The sequence below is a fragment of the Morone saxatilis genome, unplaced genomic scaffold (genome assembly GCF_004916995.1).
Source record: "Morone saxatilis isolate NCDOM2014 unplaced genomic scaffold, NCSU_SB_2.0 Contig14, whole genome shotgun sequence".
Lineage (NCBI taxonomy): Eukaryota > Metazoa > Chordata > Actinopteri > Moronidae > Morone > Morone saxatilis.
Window position 1 is genome coordinate 1,660,151 of NW_023339696.1, and position 21,030 is coordinate 1,681,180.

General features: G+C 39.5%; 1 protein-coding gene across 1 annotated transcript in view; it reads right to left on the reverse strand.

Moving 5' to 3' along the window:
* The window catches only part of LOC118322653 (vesicle-fusing ATPase), a gene marked incomplete at its 5' end in the record, with an annotated part of 22,113 nt that extends 3,659 nt beyond the window's left edge, over nt 1-18,454 (reverse strand). The window contains 17 exon segments of the mRNA XM_035654385.1: nt 1,226-1,281; nt 2,344-2,457; nt 2,741-2,875; nt 4,490-4,636; nt 4,860-4,993; nt 5,983-6,139; nt 6,233-6,328; nt 7,460-7,647; nt 8,713-8,787; nt 11,850-12,015; nt 12,098-12,297; nt 12,882-13,037; nt 14,326-14,401; nt 16,999-17,106; nt 17,233-17,399; nt 18,223-18,262; nt 18,355-18,454. Coding sequence (XP_035510278.1) covers nt 1,226-1,281; nt 2,344-2,457; nt 2,741-2,875; nt 4,490-4,636; nt 4,860-4,993; nt 5,983-6,139; nt 6,233-6,328; nt 7,460-7,647; nt 8,713-8,787; nt 11,850-12,015; nt 12,098-12,297; nt 12,882-13,037; nt 14,326-14,401; nt 16,999-17,106; nt 17,233-17,399; nt 18,223-18,262; nt 18,355-18,454 — 2,115 coding nt within the window.
* Nucleotides 18,455-21,030: the final 2,576 nt, after the last annotated feature.

A 21,030-nucleotide genomic window follows, 5' to 3' on the forward strand; every position in this document is an offset into this window, starting at 1 on the left:
TTACACACTGGACCTTTAAAGTTAAAGGGCAGGCTTATTAATGTAATTTTTTCAATACCCTCTATCCTTTTGGTGACACTGCTGTTCTCTGTATCATATACGACCAGTAGCTGGTCGCTAATGTTAGCTAATGTTAGTAAACTTGACATTGATATTGCTGTGTAACTTATATTGATGACTCTTTTCTCATTCTCTCATCATCAGCATTTATCATTATCATGTGAGCATCACTTGTGGCCCCAGCGGCGACTGTTAACCAAAGTTACATAGTTCTGCTTAAAAGGTCCAGTGTGTAGGAGTTAGTGGCATATCTAACGTTAAAGTCGCATCCTCCCTTTCCATGAGGGAGAAACTCTGGTGGCTATGAAAAACGCGAACAGCCCTATTTAGAATCAGTTTTTGGTTTGTCTGCTCTGGGCTACTTTATAAACGTAGCGGTTCAACATGGCAGCCTCCGTGGAAGGCAACCCATGGCGTCTGTAGAGATAAAATAGCTCATTTTAAGGCAACAAAAACACAACAATTCTTATTTTCAGGTGAATTATACACTAATGAAAACATACCTATGAATATTATATTATATTTCTGCCAGTAGATCCTCCTAAATGTTACACACTGGACCTTTTAAACTTTGAAATGAATGACACAAAATGAAGTTTTAATTAATTTGGCAAAATGAAAAGTTTGAATCCTCAGCATAAATGCTTTTGTGTAAAATGTACTGTACACTAAAACACAATTCAAACAGTTATCTTAAGCTGGTACTGCAATAACATTCCTACAGCAGTAGGGAAAAACTATGTAAATACTAATCTAATTGCTAACTAGTAAGCTACAGGTTTTGTACTCCTAATATTTAGGCACAAGTCTCATCTCAACATTGCTTTGGTGTTGACCTTACCGGTGCACAGCGAGACCGTTTGACAGCTTAAATTCGGATTTGATCGCCTTCATTCAACCTGGTGATCGCAAAATAAAGCCGTTATAGTCCAAAGTTAGTGAGAAGAGGATTGTTAGCCTTTTTCTTCACTGTTAGGACAATAGGCACATCTACTCTGTATGTGCAGTGTGAAAATATAACATTGGAGTCTTCAAAATCAATATGTATTCTTGTGTGACATGACTGAGCCATTTTCAAGATGGGAATAAAATAAGAGGGTTTAAGTGAATGATGTTGACAAGCAATGAAATGAAAATGTGATTGGTGCAGAACGCTTGTACTCACGCCCCCTCGTCTCTGAGCAGAGACAGGAACTTGGACACTCTGTAATCCTGGTCCATCTAGAGAGAGTAAAAGAAAGTAGAAGGATAGAAAGATTGAACTGTCTGTCACAGCAGAAACAAATAATCAGCAAGTCAATATGGGGCCTCGCAGTCACATCAGAAGTCTCCCATTTTGGACGTCCACTGGAGCACAAATGGTAGCTACATATCAACTGTTGTCCAGTGATTGCGAACCATAGACTGCATAAAATAACCCATAGGTTTCTGAATTTTCTTAAACCTAAAGCCTTGATATCTGGTAAGTTTGGTTTTAATTAGTTATTTGAAGCTATAAAAAGGGGGTTTCACATCATGATTGACAGCTGAGGCCTGCTTGTGATTGAGTCGGCTGGCTGTATGGGCGGTACTTTGATTGCCAACCCTGATCACTACTGCGCAGACTCTGGCTCTGAATGGCGAAAGATGGCAGCTGTTGTATCCAGGATATCTTGGCTTCATTTTTGTACAGTGGGAGGAAGTGCAGACGCGACATCCATCTTTTTTATGCTGATGGTTAAGGCATGATCGAAGACAGCGGCAAGAAACAATCAGCCTCCCTCAGATTCATGTGTCCTAAATTGTTAATAACGATTGAACACCGGCGTTCTGCACATGCATGTTCATAAAATCTGTTCAGCTGGCAGTGCAAAAATGACACAAAATCTTTCTTTATAGGGGTTTATGTGGACTATTTCTTGGCTGGGCTGTGTTGTAGGAACACTCAGTATTACAGGATCACGTGATGTACACTAGCCCAAAAATCAGTGGGAAAAGAATATTTGGACTATCACAAGCCCCTCGAAAAACTCTTTATTTATAACTTTTATAATCAGAAGTTCTATTGAGACCAATAAAACTTGTAAAGTCTAGAAAAGCCATATTGTTAAATTACTTAATGCAGTTCATGTGTGCAGGGAGCCAACAGGAAGTCAGCTGATCTTGCTGGAGGAACAAACACACATGCTCTTAACCTGAGAAAGACTTAACTCTATGGGCCCAGAAATGCAGAAGCCACCTCAGCTTATGCACGGTGGTTTCTGAGCCATTGCTATGGCCCCTGCTTTGGTGAGTTTCCTGTACCTGCAGCGACATCTCGATGAGCCCAAGGAGTTTCTTGATGCCAATCCAGACTCGCTTCCCTTTGAGCTGCTGTGCAATGCTGGCGCGCTCTTTATCCGTGAAGCTCCCCAGCAGCTACAAGGAAAACAAAGAAAGGAGCTTTTTTCTTATGTTCTTAACCTTCAACCAAACTGCAATACAACACTTTAGCAATGTTAGTGAATGTGAATGTTTTTTCCTCGTGTACACAAAGGTTACTGTGCTGGATCTTTCAAGGCTGAGTGTGTGATTGAATGTGCGCTCTTGAGAATGGGGGATGGTTCTGTGTAATTCACCACATTCATCTGAGTGTCCTTGTACAAAAGCACAGTCATGAGCTTCTTTACCTCCAAGCAACCAAATATGTTGACTACACTACCTCTAAAGCGTCAACTAGCTGCTCCCCAGTAGAGATGTTGGGAATGTGGATGGTGGTGCTGAAGGCGTCCAACATCTCCATCTCCTGCAGCACGTCCTTCCTGCTGGTGGTGCCAATGATGAGCAGCTTCCGGCCCTGCAGGAGAAAGAAATGACTTGTTTTGACCTTTCTTAATTATACCATATGGGAAATTCAATTTCCGTGATTGTCCATTCACAAGTTCACGATTTCAAAAATGTAATACCAATGATTGGATAGATATAACCACAGGCATAGTGTAGGTTTTCACTAGGTTTAGGTAATTCTGAAATAAACATATAAACTGTTCCAACTTTTGTTGATCTAATTACTTTTATGAATCAACTGACTCCACTTAAATTAAACTGTTTGTTAATGCACTAAAACACTGAAAGAAAACTTGCACATAAGGAGGAAATTAAAACTTTAAGGAAAAAAATCAAATAAAAATGTCAAATTATGGGGTAATACTTTGTTTTTGCCTGTTTATTACACATTATACAGTTGTCATCTTAAAGGAATAGTATACCATTTGGGAAACATGCTTATTTGTTTTGTTACAGAGAGTTACATTAAAAAATGTATATCACTCTTGTATCTGTCTGATTAAAATGGAGCTACCGCCAACAGCTGGTTAGCTTAGCTTGGCATAAAGACTGTAAACAGTCCAACAGCTAAAAGCTAGCCTGGCTACTGCATCTTGACAAAAAATAGTCACATAACCCTGCCTTAACCCACGTGCCATTGTTACACTTTAGCACTTGTACAGATTAAATAAGCTAGCCCTGTCTTCCAGTCTTTATGCTATGATAAGGAAATCAACTGCAGCCTTATTATTTACCGTACAGATATGAGAGTGGTATGGATATTCCTAGCTAATCTTTTCAATAAAGCAGAGTATTTCCCAAAATGTCAGAAGATCACACTGGTGATATTCTATGTCTTTCTTATTAACCAAAAATTGCATGAAAAGACCACAACCAAAAAGGAGTTAGAGGCCAATCACACAGAGACACATCGCTACGGGCGAACAGGCGAAGGCAAAGAGTGAAAAAAACTGCTGCATGCACAACCAGAATATGATTACTGGGGAAAAAAAGTGGATTCAAGCAGACGTCGAGTTCTAGATGAGTAAACTCTAGCTTTTCAAAGAGGTGAATAACTGAGTTTACCCCCCCACCATACCCCTGCTCCGTAGCTCTCACACTATTTACCGGCGAAGTAAACGGCATCAAATCAGGAAGGAAGTGGTAGTGTAGTAAAGCCCGCCTCTTGCTTGATTTAATTAGCTTGTCTGGGTCAAGTATGACACTGTTAGGAACTATTGTTCTCTGTGAACATTCCTACCCTGCTGTTGAACACAGCTCCTAGCCCATTTATTCCTACTGAAGAATGTGTCACAAATAAGTAGTTTTAGTTTTCAAAAAGGCTCAGTGATTTTCTTAAACAGCTGGGCACTGAAATATTTAGCAAACATTACTCAAAGCAGAGGTCTGGCAAGCTCTCTTCTCTCTCCACACCTCCAATTATTTTCAATGCCTTTGGGTGTGCGTTCACACTCCTTCATCAGTGCAACAGTGCGGCTCACTGATGTCTGTTCAATTATTATTCACAGAGAAAGAAGAAGACAAATAGTAATTAGGATCCATTTATTATTGGTTTTGGTCTTTTTGGAATATGTTGACTGGAGTATAGTAACAATATGTACAGAGGGTGCAGATGCACTCTAACCTTTGGGGGAGCTTTCTTCAGCAGCACCAGCAGAGCCTGGAGTACCAGGTTGGAGAACCGAGGTCCGATGGGGACATAGTCCAGCAGACGCTCAATGTCATCCACCACCACACAGCTGAGCTGCGACTTATAAGCATCCTCAAAGACCTGAAACAGAGGGAGGGAGGGAGGGAGGGAGGGAGAGACAAATGAGCAACAGGCAGGGAGGATGCAGAGAGGCATTAATGGGTGGAAAAAACAAAGGGAGGAGTCATTGGTGAAAGGGAAGGAGCAATTAAACAGATTAAATGGTTCCATAAGCCATTGTTCAAATGCAAATGTTTCAGTGTTTGCTCACATACTCTATGGGTTAAAACACTGCAGCACTTACCTTTTTGATTGCCTGGCACTTAGAGATCTCTGAGTATCCAATCATCTTGTCTGGAGAGCAGATCTTAATGAAGGGGAACTGCGAGTCCTCTGAAATCTTAGCTGCCAAGGCCGTCTTTCCACTGTGGGGTGGACCTGCGTGTGTGTGTGTGTGGAGAGGAAAGGAGGGGTACAATTCACTGCCTGCGTGTGTTTGTATGTGTGAAGCTTTTCAGTGGGGTGAAAGCTGACGTGTAGTTTGAGTCATTTAATGAGCAATTTATTCTCTGTTTATAACACTGTTTATACTGTTTACTAAATTATAGTAAAAATTGTGCTTTTACTATTTTAATTTCTTATTCTTTCTCTTTATTATGCTTTTTTATTCTATTATATTGTTTTTTAAATTGTATAAGTATATAAGTGTGTTGTTTTATCTTTTTTTTGTCTTTTATTGCCTTTTAATTGATAGCGACAGCTGAAGATAGAAAATATGGGGGCAGGGAGACGGGATGACATGCAGCAAACGGCCACAGGTTGGAATCAGACCTGGGCCACTGCAGCAAGGACTCAGTACATGGTTGCCAGCTCTACCAGTTGAGCTAACCGGCCGCCCAAGGCTGTTGTTTTATCTTTGAACTGTCTTGTTTTTAACCTCACAGTACAGCACCTTGAATCTACCTTTGTGTATGAAATGTGCTTTATAAATAAATAAATAAATAAATAAACGGCCTTGCTTTGACTTGCTATGTTGGCTCACTGGAAAGGCTCTGCTAGGCTAATAAGAACATAATGTCCATAAATGTGGCTATTATGGCTCTATGTGTTGTGCAAACTCCGTGGTAGAGTGAAACATGGCCTGCAAACCTATATCTGCTACAGGAGCCTCATACAGCTTTTCAAATAAACATGATTTTTACATGAATCATTTCATATGCTTGCCTTTGAGTCCAACAGAAAGCAAACACAGAAAGTAGCCACCTGGAGCGGCCATTTTGGTTAACTGCATAGGAATCATTTGTTCACATGTGTGGGGCTGTAGATATCTTTCTATTTTGCGTGTGTACATGCAAGAGAAGTAGTAGCAAACTAGATGAAAACTGTCTGCAAGTAAGTAAAATAAAATATAAATGGTGTGATCTTACCCTCCAATAACACAGCCACCAGTGGTGTGCGATCACTGTTCTTGGTCTGCTGTACCAGCAGCTCTCCATCATCCAGGACATGAGTGACTGGGTCTCCCCATTTGATGATGCCGTTCATGATGTAGGTGGAGTAATCCTCCTGGTTTGTACCAAACGCCTGGATAAAAGCATGAGGAAGTGTTAACAACTATATCCCAGGATCATACTGTAATCAGCAGTCAGGAAGTATGTCGAAGATCCTGGTACATACAGGTTTTATGTCATTGTTGAGGGACCCCATGAAGTCAGATCTGGTGACCTGCAGCTTCTCTGCCCTCTCCATGTCCACTTCCACTGTAGATGTAGCCTGTAAAAAGAACATACACATAAAACTACATCAAAACAATGCCAGGTTTAAAGGGCACCATCAATTTTACACATCAAATTCAGATTTACTCCCCATGAGGAGTACTATTCAGCCTGCGAAAACTGTTTTATAATGTCTTCTGTGGCTCGGGATACAAAAGTGTCTTCAAAGTGTCAAGACTGTCTATTATATAGAGAGCTGTGAAGGACTGAACAAGGGAGCCACTGCCTCTGCGGGTTGAAATTGGATTTGAAAGATTCTGTTTTTAATGAGTCTATTGTGACCCCCTAAATTTATGGAAGTGCAATACAAAATCACTGGAGTACCCCTTTAACAGTGCAACCAAGTCTCCCTACAAAATAAAAGGGTTCTTAAAATAATCTCAATTGAGGGTGGTTGTTAATCATATAATGGCCACTAAAACCAATTCCACTTGTTGATAAAGGCTGTGAGATGTGTGTGAAAGCTCCAGAAAATGGACTAAGCACTTCTTGAGTTTATTTATTTATTTATTTATTATTTAATTTTTAGATCATTTTGTCTGTTGAGGTCAAGGCTAACACTTACACACTACTATTGCTTTATTTTTTCGAAAGGAATTCATATATTTTGTAATTTGCTACTTGGTACCCATCATGCTTTGGTGCTTTGGTGATGTAAACAATTAGAGCTGTTGCACTAGAGTCAGTTTGCTGACAGACTGTTAAGACCTGCAAGTAGAAAGTCACTTGTGAGTTGGGAGCCAAGCTAGCACTACTGCTAGCAAGCTAATCTGCTTGCATGCTTATCTGCTAGCATGGTTACTCTGCTGACCACTACTGACAGTGCAAGCTTTTATTACAATATAACACACTGACTGTTGGGTTAAACCCTCGACATATATAAAGATGGATGACATGACAGTTCTCCAAAAGTGAAGCTAAAACATCTCTATCTCCCCCTGGTGGCTAACTGCAGTATACAGCCATAAAGCCTGCTGCCTCCATGTTAGCAGATGGGACATGAAGTGTAAATTTTGGTTTTAATTGGTTATTTGAAGCTATAAAAAGGTGTTTTACTGACAGCTGAGCCCAGCTCGTGCTTGAGTCAGCTGTGCGTATGAGAGTATTTGAAAATGCCTTTGCAAGTGACCTTGATGTGTCGGTTCATGGCAGTGGACTGGGCAGCCCTGACCAGCCCCTCCAGCTCTGCACCGCTGTAGTTCTTAGTCTCGGCTGCCAGCTCCTTGATTTCGACATCAGGAGCGAGCAGGCCGAAGTTTCGCATCTTGTTGGTGTGGATGGTCAGGATCTGGACACGCCCCTTCTCATCAGGCAGACCTGGAGGTTAGACGATGGGGCAGGAAGGGACAGTGGAAGGTAAGCAGAGAAGGTAATAAATGGATGCCTCTATTCACAAACACATTCAATGCAACTCCATGCTGATTTATTGGCATGATATTTTGATGAAAAAATAAGGAATACAATGAATACATAAAAAGATTTATAGTGCAGAAAAATTGTTTTCATAATTATGGCAGTCCAAAACTGCCAAAACTTAGTACAAGCCAAGACTATCAGACAAATCAACAATATAACTAAAGATTAAGAAGATGGAATTATAGTGTCTTTGAACTTCTAAGTAGTAACATTTGTTTGTGTTAGCTTGAATGACTAAAATGACTGTACAAACAAGTACCAAGGTTCAAGTGCAAAAACGCAACAACCCTGCTTAAGTTGCACATGTAATTTTAGCATCTTATTAGCCAAGAAAGATAGTTGATTATTGAGTCTAATTACCAGGTCATCAAATATCAATGCTGGGAATAAGACATCAATTACCTTCAAGCCACCAGTCCAAAGTGTCTTTACATTTTTCTTTTCTGATCTTTGGTTGTTTTTATTGAGGCACAGTGGATTCTTGCAAATGCCATTAGGAGCATTACAACGAATCAAAGGAACCTGATTTTTTCGCAGATTATTTGTCTCACATACTACTGCCAGGATATAGTGAAAGCTATTTTTAATAAAGATTACCTACTGCAGCTTTAAAGGGAAATACATTTGACACATTTTACTACATTTTACTACATTTTGTCAGTTTCAGGGCTCCATACACAAGCTCTTCTTGTGGAAGGAAAGGTTAGACTGGACTTTTTAAACGTGAAATTGTTTTCACATTGTGCTTTCTAAAGAATAATAAAAAAAATACTTCTGTCATTTTTTACTGTCATCTGCTTTTTTTTTACTCATTTATGTGATCATGTTATATTCTAAAACTACAAGTAAACAATAGGTGATATTTCAGCATTTGAAGTCATAGACAGAGATGAGGGATGCCAACTTTAACCACAATACCAAGTTGAGTTGTTTCTAAAGAAAGAAGAGAGAGAGCTGAACACTTACTAATTTCCATCTTGACCTCAAACCTGCCAGGCCTCATCAGGGCATCATCTATCAGGTCAGGCCTGTTGGTCATACCTGGAGAGGAATAGAAAACAACACTGAGAGAATGGCAGGAAGGAGGGAGGGCAGAGTTATGTTACTGATGCTGACTGATATATACACTGATACTGTATTAAATTAATTCATACAGAAATGTACTATGATATCATTTATTTTATTCTTTCCATTTTCTATGTTATTCTATAAATGTAATTATCTTTTTCTATGTGTGTTGCATTAAGGGACAGCATATTTTCATTTCGTTATACAACCTTGTGTTGTCTAATGATAAATAAATGTCCTGACATTATATGAAGATAGAAGATATCACACAAAAACACAAAGATACTTATATTGATATGATTATACACTAATGAAAATACACATATTATATCCCATTTTCTATGGAAGCCCATTTCTGCCAATAATAAAATACTGAGAAAGTTTCTCATTATAATTACTTACAGAATCTTTCTTGTTTTCGTCACATTGGGGGAAATGGGCTTCCATACTTTTCTGACATTAGATCCTCCTAAATGTTACACACTGGACCTTTAAAACTGACAATGGGCCAAGAATCACTTGTATAAACACATTTGTTCTGAAGTTACACATATAAGTCTATCTCCCCCTCTTTCTAAAACCCAAAATAAACTTAGTAATATTCTGTTCACAAACTTATCATCATGGCTTACCAATTTACTAAGCAGTTTGACAACTTTTTTTTTTACATTTAATGATTAATTGGCATATTTGGTGAGGCAACTTATACAGTTCAGTAGTTGATAGGAAAACTATGTCACTGCAGCAGCTTCAGGTCTGTCCAGTCACTATCTCAATGTCAAACTATTCACTCTTTATGATTTTTACAGTACAGCGCTGCTCTAGAGACACGTTTAGCAAATTCTTTCTGGTCCTCTAATACTACTACCGTGAATGGAACGTGCCCACACATGGAGCAGAACAGGTAGTTCTTCTTACAGAATAATTTTGGGGACAGAGTTTATACTAATGATCAAATATCACGAGTGCACACTCCGTCATGAGCAGAGGGCACAGATCATGTTGAAGCGAGCAATTTACAACAAGTTGGTGCAGTGAAGAGAGTTTGGTGAGTCTGACTTGAAACACGAAGTGTTTCAAAAGGTAGGAGACGTTTAAGTCAAGATAGGATAGGATTCTTACATGAGGCCCATTGTGTCTGAAAAAATAGTTTCTCTCTGGAATTTGAGGGAGAATAACAGCCTTTCCATAATATATCACATAATGTAACACATCTATGCATGCTCTGCATATTGTTCTGTATATACTGTCATATCCACCTACCTGTACATAGTAGTTTGTCTATTTTGTTGAGCCTGTTGTCCTTTTTATTTATGCTATTCTGTGTACGTTACATTCCTTGTATGTGTGCACATACCTGGCCAATAAAAGTGATTCTGATATATATTTTCTGTATTTTCTGTATTTGTACAAATTTCTTATCATTGCTGTCCTACCCTTCAAATGAGATGTCACCCATGTATACAATATCACATCTAAAAGGAATACTAACTCCAAATACATTATTTGGGATGGGACGATATACGATACTATCGCGATAAAACCTAATTTATTGTGGTGAATTTCCATTATGGTGATAACTGTGAATGTCCTCAGATGGTTTGACTTGAAAAAGCCGTCTAGCTCTCCATCATACAGTCCTATACTGACTTCCTGATTTATTATTAACAATGGGACAAGGGGGAGCCTGCATCTTTCCAGTCGTTCCAAAATCCTAATCCTGTCACCATGGCTGAAGGCTCAGCTTGCCCGTTGTCTCCCCCACAAAAAAGAAAATATGGAAGTGACTGGCATTATTTGTCCCACATAGTCTCCAGATACCTCCACCTCCGTGGTGTCATTTCTGCAGGGGTTGTGATAAAATAACTACCAATATTTTTTCAAACAGAATAAATTCCATTGTGCTTGACATTCTCCTCCAGCCCTCTTCTGAAATTCCCCTCTTTCTCCCACATCTCTTTTATATACAGTGTATTCTCAGATTTGGACAGGAGAATGCCATTATCCATTCAGGAGATAACGCAACAGTATTTCAATCATCATGGAACATTAAATGTCTGAACATGTGCACAGAAAACAAATATCATTGAATGGTTTTCAATCTGGGGCGCGTTTCATAAAGTGATTTCTGCTTTGCAGCAGCGTCATGTTTCCTACACGACTCTCTAGTGCTCATGCATCGGTCGCAAGCATGCTGTTTGAATTGATCAGTGAAATATGTGTGAACGTGCCTCTGCTTTCTAATCCAGTGGTTCTCAATCTGGGGGTCTTTAAATGGTTGTGGAGTGTAAAATAAAACATATTGTGGCAAGCAGGGCGGAATTAGAGACAGGAAGCAGCTCTCAGTGATGTCATCCCTTTAATGACATTCAAAACAGGGGACAAGAACCAGGGGCCAGTGGTTCCCAACATTTTTCCTTAAGGGAGCCCTTTTCTATCATTTAGTAAACTGATGACTCCTGACTCATATTCTATTGTTATTTCATATTATATTCCAAACTGTACAATGAACCCAAACAGTGAACTCAGTAACTGCAAGACATTTGTATAAAACGAGTGATTTGGATGAATTTTGAGCAGACAATCTGTCATCATAAATACTCAACATGCTTCTATTTTGACAAATTCAGTGTTTTCTTGTCCCTGATGCTTGGCAATTCACAATTTACTGTACTTTACATTTACCTTTCACAGAAGGGAACCAGATGCTGAGATATAAGTCTTCTAGCACACCTTAAAATCAAGAAGACCTTGTGACGCCCTATGAAGCTTTGGCAACCCCCAGGTTGGGAACCACTGCTATAGGCTTTTAGGCCTAAAGCAGACATGTTGATTGACAAGGTGCTGTTATTCCAACAAATCTAAAGACATGTATGAGTTGTTCTGTCTGTGAGCAAAACAATGCTCTTCTTGTGTGAGTAAGGTAGCTTTCAAGTGTTGTGTTACACATGGGGGGGGACTCTAAAAGGTTGAGAACCATCTTACAGCTGTTAGGTATGTTAACGAAGTGAATCAGTCCCCTCTCATATACTGACCGATGACCAGGATGTTGTTAAGTTGCTCCACACCGTCAATCTTAGACAGGAGCTGGTTGACCACAGTGTCGTGCACGCCTGTGCTGCTGGCGCCTGTGCCTCTCTGCTTGCAGATGGCGTCCAGCTCATCGAAGATGATGATATGGAGGCCGCTGTTGGCTCCGAGCTGGAGACAGGTCCAAATGATGAGTTCAGTCTTTTTTTCTTTTAAATTGAGCTTATAGAAAAGTGCATTGAGCGTCTCTCACCCTCTTCTGCTCCTCCTCCGCGTCGGCAAACAGTTTGCGGATGTTGGCCTCAGACTCTCCTACGTACTTGTTGAGGATCTCTGGGCCGTTGACGACCTTGGGCTCACGGGCATTGAGCATCTTACCGATCTGCCTGGCCATCAGCGTTTTACCACAGCCCGGAGGCCCAAACAGCATGATGCCCTTCACGTGCTTACAGCCTGGAGCAAAGAAAATGGGGAGGGTGACAGACGTCAAAGTGAATGAAGACAAAAATGGAAGGGAAAGAGAGTAAGATGGGAGAGAAATGAAAGGATCGAGGAAAGAGTCAGAGGGAGGAGGCAGGAGAGGAAGAGGGAGAAAAGATGTATGCATGTTATAAAATAGTTTTATGTGCCAGAGGGGGAAGAAACCAAGTTAATAAAATGAATCATTGAACCAGTGAATAAATTCTATGTTATTGTCTGTGTGTGAGAGAGACAAAATAGCTGCTGTTGCACTGTGAATAACCCTGTTTCCTCCATCGTAGTACTGTATATTACATTTTGCTACTGTGGGGAATATGCAGCATACAAATTTACTAGCAAGGTTATCCCAACCAGGTTTTGACACTTCATTTACAGTAAAACCCAAAAGCCAAAGAATTACTTGCATCACATCTATTTCATATGAAGCAGGTTTTAAACCTCATAAATAGTCAGTAGAGTCAATAAAGGATGTTAGACAACAGCACAAAAAACGAAGGCAATCTGGCACGGTTAAATCAGGAAAAGCAACAAAAAAGAGTGAGGATAGAGTTTCTTACCCATCTGCTCCACAATGTCTGGAGGGAAGACTCGGGAAGCAAAGGCTCTGCGGAAAATGTCAGAGAATTCCTTGTCCAGACCTCCAATTCCCATCTTCTCAAAGTTCCATTCTGGGTTGATGATTGTCTGTCGGGCCTCCTTGGTCTTTGCCTTACCTGTTGAAAAACATAAAGGAACTACTTCAGTGGAAAATAACAGAGATATATGTTAAGGCAAGTGACTACATGAGGATAGATGAGAGCAGGCATATGTCACTTTCTTGTCTTCACTGCCCCCTTTTGGGTGAAACAAGTGCTGTAAAAGTGTCCAGTGGTACTATGCCTAAAAGCTGCTGTGTTGAAAAACCCAGTTTATTTTCTTTACTTCCCCAAAGAATGAAGGACAGTAAAAGAAGAGATCTGTGGCTTAAGGTCATCCACAGAGAGGATACAAAATGGTAAACTGTCAGTATGCGTCTGTTGGAAAGGTTTCATCACAAGTTTGTTAATGATGTTACTGAGTAAATAAAGTGTGTGCACATTGTAACTGTAGATTAAAGAGAATCAGTAAAGTGTCTCAGTAATGGTGTAAATAAAGTTTTTAATGAAAAGAAATTTAACAGCATAAAGTAATGCAGGAAATGGATAAAAAACCTGACTCGTAGTAAAACGTTGATTATAAACACAAAGAATCTGAATGACAGAAACAGTGTGAGATGTCAGAAATATGAGATTCAATAAGGTAGCTATATGTCAGGTCCGTCCACTGTGATGGAGGCAGACTGAAAGGACAGTCATCGACCCCTATTTCTTTATTTCTTCTATACAATGACACTGATCCTTGATTGGCGATGATTACATAATTGTTTGCCTCGTTGGCCATAGCTAAAGAGCAATATAGCATTCTTATTTTATACTATTAGATTGGGAGAGACCTCAGAATTTACATTTACGGCCAGTCAAATTAGAGGAACTGCTTTCACCCAAAAGGGGGCAGGAGCATGACTCAGGGGCAAAGTACCTGGATGGGCTGCTCTCATCCTCTATAGAGGATTGTGAAGTTCTGAACATAAACCATGTTTCAAGATGGTCAGACAGGAAGGAAAATGGGATTTCTGAGGAGCTCAATAATGAATTAAAAACCATCAAATTAAAGCAGTTTGATCTGTTCTATCTCTTCTTTAAGTCTGCCTTTTCCTTAGCAGACAGACGGAGGTGATGCATTAATGAGAGCATACTGTAATGTGCTCTTACTGCCATCCTGTGGAGGGACTGTGGTAAGAGACTGTTGTTTATGCAGCACCATCAAGATTGTTTCACGGCAGTGAAATATTTCCTTCAGAAAAAGAGGTTCTGACCATGTTTACCCTCTTGATTTAGTCCTTCTCTTAGCCCCTCAAAATCCAGATTCTCACTGAGGACAATAAAGTTTGAGGAAACCTGTAGGGAGAGATAAGGAACGTACCAACCAGTGTAAGGGATGAACTCTCTGCCTTCTCAAAAATCACCTGGCTGTTTCCCACCATCAGCCCGATGTCGATCTGTCAGAGGAAACAGAGTCACTATCAGTCCGTGCTAAGAGAGGTGACATATCTACACTGCAGGGGCGGATCTAGAGGGGTGGCACCCCAGTTTGGTGTCAAATTTAACACATTAATTTAGATATTAAAAAAAAAAACATAAATGAATGTAATGATCTGTTATGGCCACAAGTAAACCGAGTGGTAGTCTTAAGTTCAATGGAGAATTATTATATTATTATAAATATAAAACAAGGTCTGGATTTCTCATGCCACCTTTAGATATTTCTATTCAGTGCTTTACTAATGTGCTACAATAATTTGGGGGCTTTTCCAAGCAAATATTGATATATGTGATATATTGTGATTAAGTCAGAATATATCCACCCCCACATCACCTGTCAATCAATCACTTTAGGACATCTTTTCCTCAGATTGTCTGATGATTTAGAAATATATCTCCCCATCTACTGATTAAAACATTAGCTCATTTACATGGAGAGTATTAATGCACTGTGGGCACTACTGAAAAGACATATACAAGAGCAAATGCATGCAATGCAAGTAAATGCAGCAAAAATACCCTAAAAGGCAACAAATAAAACTTGTACATAATATGTGATTTGCAGCATTTGCAGCTCTGATTTTGTAGTGCATTTGTCATTTTTCTAATGTTTGAAGCAAAAAAGTAATCTCAAGGAAGTAAAAAAGCCTTGTTTCTAGTCTTTTGTCTAAAAAGAAAAATAATCTTGTTTTAAAAAAATATACCTGTGTCTTAATGAGATTGTCATGGTTTGGGGTTTTTATTTTGTCATGTCCTGTTTTATTTTGTAGTTTTACTCCTCTTGTGTCTTGTTTTACTTCACTTCCTGTCTTTGTCTGTTTTCCCTCCAGTTTGATTGTTTGCCCCGCCCTGATTAGTTTCACCTGTTTCTTGTTGTCCTTCCCCTCACCTGTGGATTCAGTGTTTTTTTGTTGTATTGTGTCAGTTTCAGTTCGGTTTCATCTGTGGATACCTGGCTCTTGGCTTTCTCCTGTTTGTGTTTTTTTCATCCGTGGTCACTCTGGTTGCATTTTGTGTTCCTGTGTTTTTGCTTTTTGCTTTTCATGGACTTATACCCATTTATCTGCCTGCCTACCTACACCTGCTTGTAAGTTATCTTCATATAATCACATCCTAAAGACATCCTGGTGCATCTACTCATTTGAGTCCAATCCACTTTTTCCTAAGCTATGATATTACAGCTCATATTGAGCTCGATTTAACCAGTAACAAGCTACAGCAATGGTTTGCATAATGTCCCAGCAGAGGAGCAAGATTATTTTCAGAAGAACAGAACAGAAAGTAGTCTTGTCCCAGTGTTGGAAATAAAGCAGCTGTTTAGTTTTTCATTGTTTCAATAAAAAATGCTAAAAATAAGTGCTTCTGGTGCCTTCATTGAAGACACTTATATTTATTACGCTGAATAAATTGTCTTATGTTTTTTTTTCTAATTATTAATCTTAGATTAACTTCAGCAAGAACTCAGCACTTTAAAGGTGCTGTAAGTAAAATTGGTAGGCAAACATCCTTCATCCCCACCTAACCACATAATAACGTAACATCATTTGTGCTGCCTGCCCTTGAAGACTGCCTCTTTGTGGAGTTCTCTCTCCTGATTGGATACCAGAAAATGTATTCTGTTTACTGCAGAAAGGAGAGACTGGGAGACACATGTCAGTGACTGAACACTCTGTATGAGTAATGGCTGACTGAATGTAGAGGTACTTTACACTTATTTTCATAAAGTGATGTGCCTCATTTCTGTATTTGGAGCGTTCCTGAATTGGGAGCAAATTTCTCTTAATGTATTTTTGTATTTTAGAATCTGTTGCCTTTTTAGATATGAAGGGCATTTCTCTCTTGTGCCTGTGCTTGTGAATGCATTTTGTCCTATGGGGCCACTGTATTAATGTGCATGAATAAATGATGAGCACAACGCAATAAGTTGTGCAGTAGGATGCTCATCTGTATTACAGTGGTGTCAGTTGTCAGATGGGTGTGTATGATGATCAAGATGATGCGTAAACAAAAAATTAGCCATTAAGCAGTGGCAATATATGGTAAACATATGGCATATCATTTAACAATATATGCCACTATAATGCTTTTATCCCCCTGATTTATTATGAGCAACGCCTGCACCAGAAACCCATATACTATCCGGACCATTACATTTCTCAATTTCAAGCTGATTTTCTTTTGGGTTTTAATTAGTCTGATTATAGAGGTGTAACTGTATGTTAGACCAGTTTAAAAGTAACAAAATCTCTGCTTTTCTAAAAAATATATGGAGAGGATAGGGCAGAGGTACAACGAAATGTCAGAATCCCATCGGGACTGGATCACTAAGAGCTTTCTGTAGCTGCGTGGTGACATTCCCATTTCCTCTGAAAGAGGGAAAAAAAACAAGACACACCCACCCTCTCATAACTAATTTCAATAAAAGGCCAAATTTGAGAAAGGCTTGCAAACACCTGAACCTGAATGAACACTGCAAACTTTTGATTCAACTTGTTTTTATGATAAATCTCATAAATATGCACATGAAGCACCAGAGCTGTGTAAGGTCAGGTACCTTCTGTTTCTTTCCAGAGGCTGGCTCTCCTCTGAGGATGCTGGCATCCATGGCCTCGATATCCTTTACCATCAAGCCAAACAGCTTGTCGCAGAAACTAAACACGAGCTAAGGGACGGAGAAAAGCAGGAGGATGATCAAAAAACCCACAGAGCAACATCAAGGCGCAAAGAAGTAAGCAACAAGTTTTGTTGCACGTCTGTGTGTGAGCCTCGATATTTTGAGAATATGAACCTGCTGGGTAACAGAGAAGGCCTGGTTGTTGAACTGTTGTATAAACTCGGCAGCCATCTTGTCTGAGTCGTAGGGGGAGGAGTCGGTACTCTTCTTCTGCAGGAAGTCGATTTCGATTGTCATGGTGCCGATGCACTGCTTGGACTTGTCAAAGTTGTAGTTGGACACTGAGGGGACAGATGGACAGGGGCACACTGATCTCAGGAGTTCAAGCTTCAATGGAAAGACCGACAGTACAGACCACAACAGAACAGCAGAATGCAACTGCCACACATTAGACTATCACAGGACAGAATAAAATAATTAATAGAATCCATACAGTATCCCTAATCAAAATATCACTTTGTTAGCATATGACTTAGTGACCTAGCTTACTGCCTAAATGACCTTGTTGCTTTAAGGAGTTAGGAGTTAGCTTAACACTAACTGAGTTTTTTGGGGTTACAGGTTACGTTTTAAAAAAGCCACAATTGTGTGGAAGGCAGTCCCAGATGCTATCATCATTCTGGGTACTGTTGGCATGTTTGGTTAATCTTTTGCCTCTGCTTGGTCAACGTCACTCACATCAGTACCTGTGTAGCTATGTCAAGGCGCAAAGACATGGCGGTTGCAGGTGAACACTTGAGGATGCACTATCCTGTCTGAAATCGGATGTGTGGCAGCTTTTTGCTAAGTCAGAAAATGAGGCGGGTAAAAATCAGCCAACTCATGGACTTAACATTAGTTTAATTAGCTAGCTACAGCTAATAACATACTTGAGATGTAATTCCAGACGGCAAACTGTTCCCAGTTAGAAATGATAACCCTACGTTCGTCTACCTTTTGTATGAAATCATGAACCCACTATTGCAGAAATTTCCAGTGGTAATCTCTTACTGTACACTGCGTATGTGCTGTTTAAGGACAGAAAGTTTGACAGCTTATCAATTACAGCAGATTTGCCTGTATAGTTAACCATCATTTGCAGCAATCAAATAGAGATTGTTATACCTTCCACCTCCTGGCCAATGGAGAGACCGGCCCATTTCCTCTACAAGAGAGATAGGTGAAAGAGAGATATGGAAAGATTGATGAGGAGCCAACAAGCAGTAATTAACTGTGTGTATGTGTGTGTGTACGTACCTGAGGCAGGCTGAAGGCGATGCTTCCAGGTGCCACAGTGTGGTGGGTCTTGACTGTAAACACAAACTTATGGGTGGGTGTGGTCTTCACAGTCACATGTCTGCAGAAACAGGAGACAGTTAGACCTGGGTTATTACATTTCTTTTTTGGCTAGCACAAAACAGTCATTTTTCTATCTTTTTCTGCCATGCCTTTTTTCCCTGTATCTATCCTGTTTATTTGTACCTTTCTGTGACATGTTATTGGTAGCTCCCCAGAGTTCCTGTGTAGGGATTAAAGCTTTGTTAATAGATTTTTAACCTCTTCCTCTCATTTCATTCCAATCTTTCAGAGGCTGTAGTGGGCACAGTTTTAAAATGAAGAATGAAGATACTGGTATCATATAAAACTAGAAGACATACGGCATCCATTGGTATCAACCATGCTGTGCTCACATGTTGGAAGAAAGCTAAATAACGCTCCAAATATAGGCGAAAAATGGCATTACGGAGACATGCTTACTATATGCTAATCCCATGCATTTTTTTGCATGTGGTATAAAAGTGCTCTTTTCGTGTAGTGTATTTCTGCAGACTGGGGTCCATAAACGGTATTGGAAATATGATGATGATAATGACTGATGATGAAGAAGAAATGTTTTAACAATTGCCCTTTAAACATCCAAATAATGGAGAAACATTAGAATTAATTTAGTGTTGTATTTCTGGCCACCTGATCCAATAATCAGTCTACCTTTTGCTCCAAGTTTGGTTTCTTCCAGGTCCTGGGAGAAATATATACCTCTTCAGCTGCTAAATGCTTCACTATGGTTGCTGCCTTCTGAAGGCAATTATCCAAAACAGAGTAAAAATCTCTGAGGTAGGGTAATCACTGGGTTAGGTGACAATTCCCTGTGGGTTTGTCAACATGTATGACTCTTTTCACTTTACAATTTTTTTTCATTGTTGATTAAAAATATTGGTGCAGCTTTAATTCACTCATTCAAATGTGCCACTGGTTTCTACAGTACTCCAGGTCACATCTCATCAGGCTGTTTGGAGACCACACAGCACTATTTAATTGGCCAATTTCCTAGAGGTATTATTGGAGAGTTGTGATTGGCTAATCGCTGATGGTTACTAGGATACTAGTACCTTATTCTCATATAAGCCACCTCGGTTTCAACAAGGCTCATAAAGAGAATTTATTATGAGTGTCTTCAGGTAGAAACAGATTTTGAATAATCTTCCAATGTTGATGCTTAGAATTGCATTACATTACTTGTATACCACCTCATGCAGCCTCAACATTCATGTTACCATGTTGGTAGGCTTCTATAGAAGCTTCTTTAAGTCAAGACTTTCAAATTACAATATTTTGCCAGCAGAATATGATGTTCTGCATATAGTGATATCAGAAAATAGAAGTTTTCAGTAATCAGCATCAGTGTTCAACCTAAAACCTCCACACAGTGTACTAATGGCGACACTAACATAACTGCTTGGTGGCACTGAATGATAAAGACAAGGCTGCAGTTGCCATGGCAGCGCAAATATGACTAACTCATTACTCTTAAAATGAACACAGGTTTTTGGTGTGAAATTAATGTGTGCAGCAAAATGTATACTATAATTGGATTTGGTTGCAATGCTATAATTGATTTTATTGTTTCATACTACACTACAAAAATATGTATGTACAAACGTCACCCAGTTTGTAAAACCCTCTGTTATTTGTCAGCAGCTCAGTCCCTTCATTGTTTTTTTATTAGCGTCACTTCTTACTTTCACAAAGAGATAAAAGCAATACAAAAGCAGCAGCAAGAACACGACCCGATCTGAAGTGTCTGAATGCTTATCACACTGCAGAGTGCAAAACCAGCGGGAGAGGCTCTTATTTCACCGTGACATAAAACGGTTTGACTGGGACAAAATAATGCACACACTGCACAAAAATTAGGGATGTTTGGAACTGTTTGCAGACTTTTTTTATTCCATGTTATTTCATTTAGAGGGTTCGCTGTGGTAATGCCAATTAAGTGGCAACAGTTGATCTGACAATGGATGACATGGATACCCACAGTAAAATATTTTGCTTTTCTAAAGTTTCTGTGTGACCCATATGGACTCATATAACCCTTGAGTCACATATGTATACCACGTACACATGCACAAGGGATACACAAGAAATGATGCATGCATGTAGGTCAGCTATAACCGTAACTGTTGATAGAATCATCCCTGTTTACTGGTCGGGGATCAGATCAGAAAATGCTTATCGGTTGTTTTTAAAGGCAATAACAAACAATGTATTTTGTTGTTTGGCTTCGAGGACTTGGTTTTTAGTGAGAAATCAAGACTTACAGATTATACCAAAAAATATATCAAAACCATAATATGATATTTAGCGAGGCAAGCTGAAAAGATGTATTTTTCATGATTCTTGCAGCTTTGTCATTATTACGATATCCAAATAATCATGATGATCACACACTGCAAGTCGTGCAGCCTCATATCGGATAATTGACTGTGACCTTCTGGATGAATGATAGGTGATAAGGTGGGCGGATGGGTGGGTGAAAACTAAATTTCCAACTCCTCTCCTTCTTGGGAAATTTACTCTGGCCCGGGCAAATAAACCTTCCTTACAACATTTTTACATATGCAATTGCCAACCATTGCTTAAGTGTGATAAGAT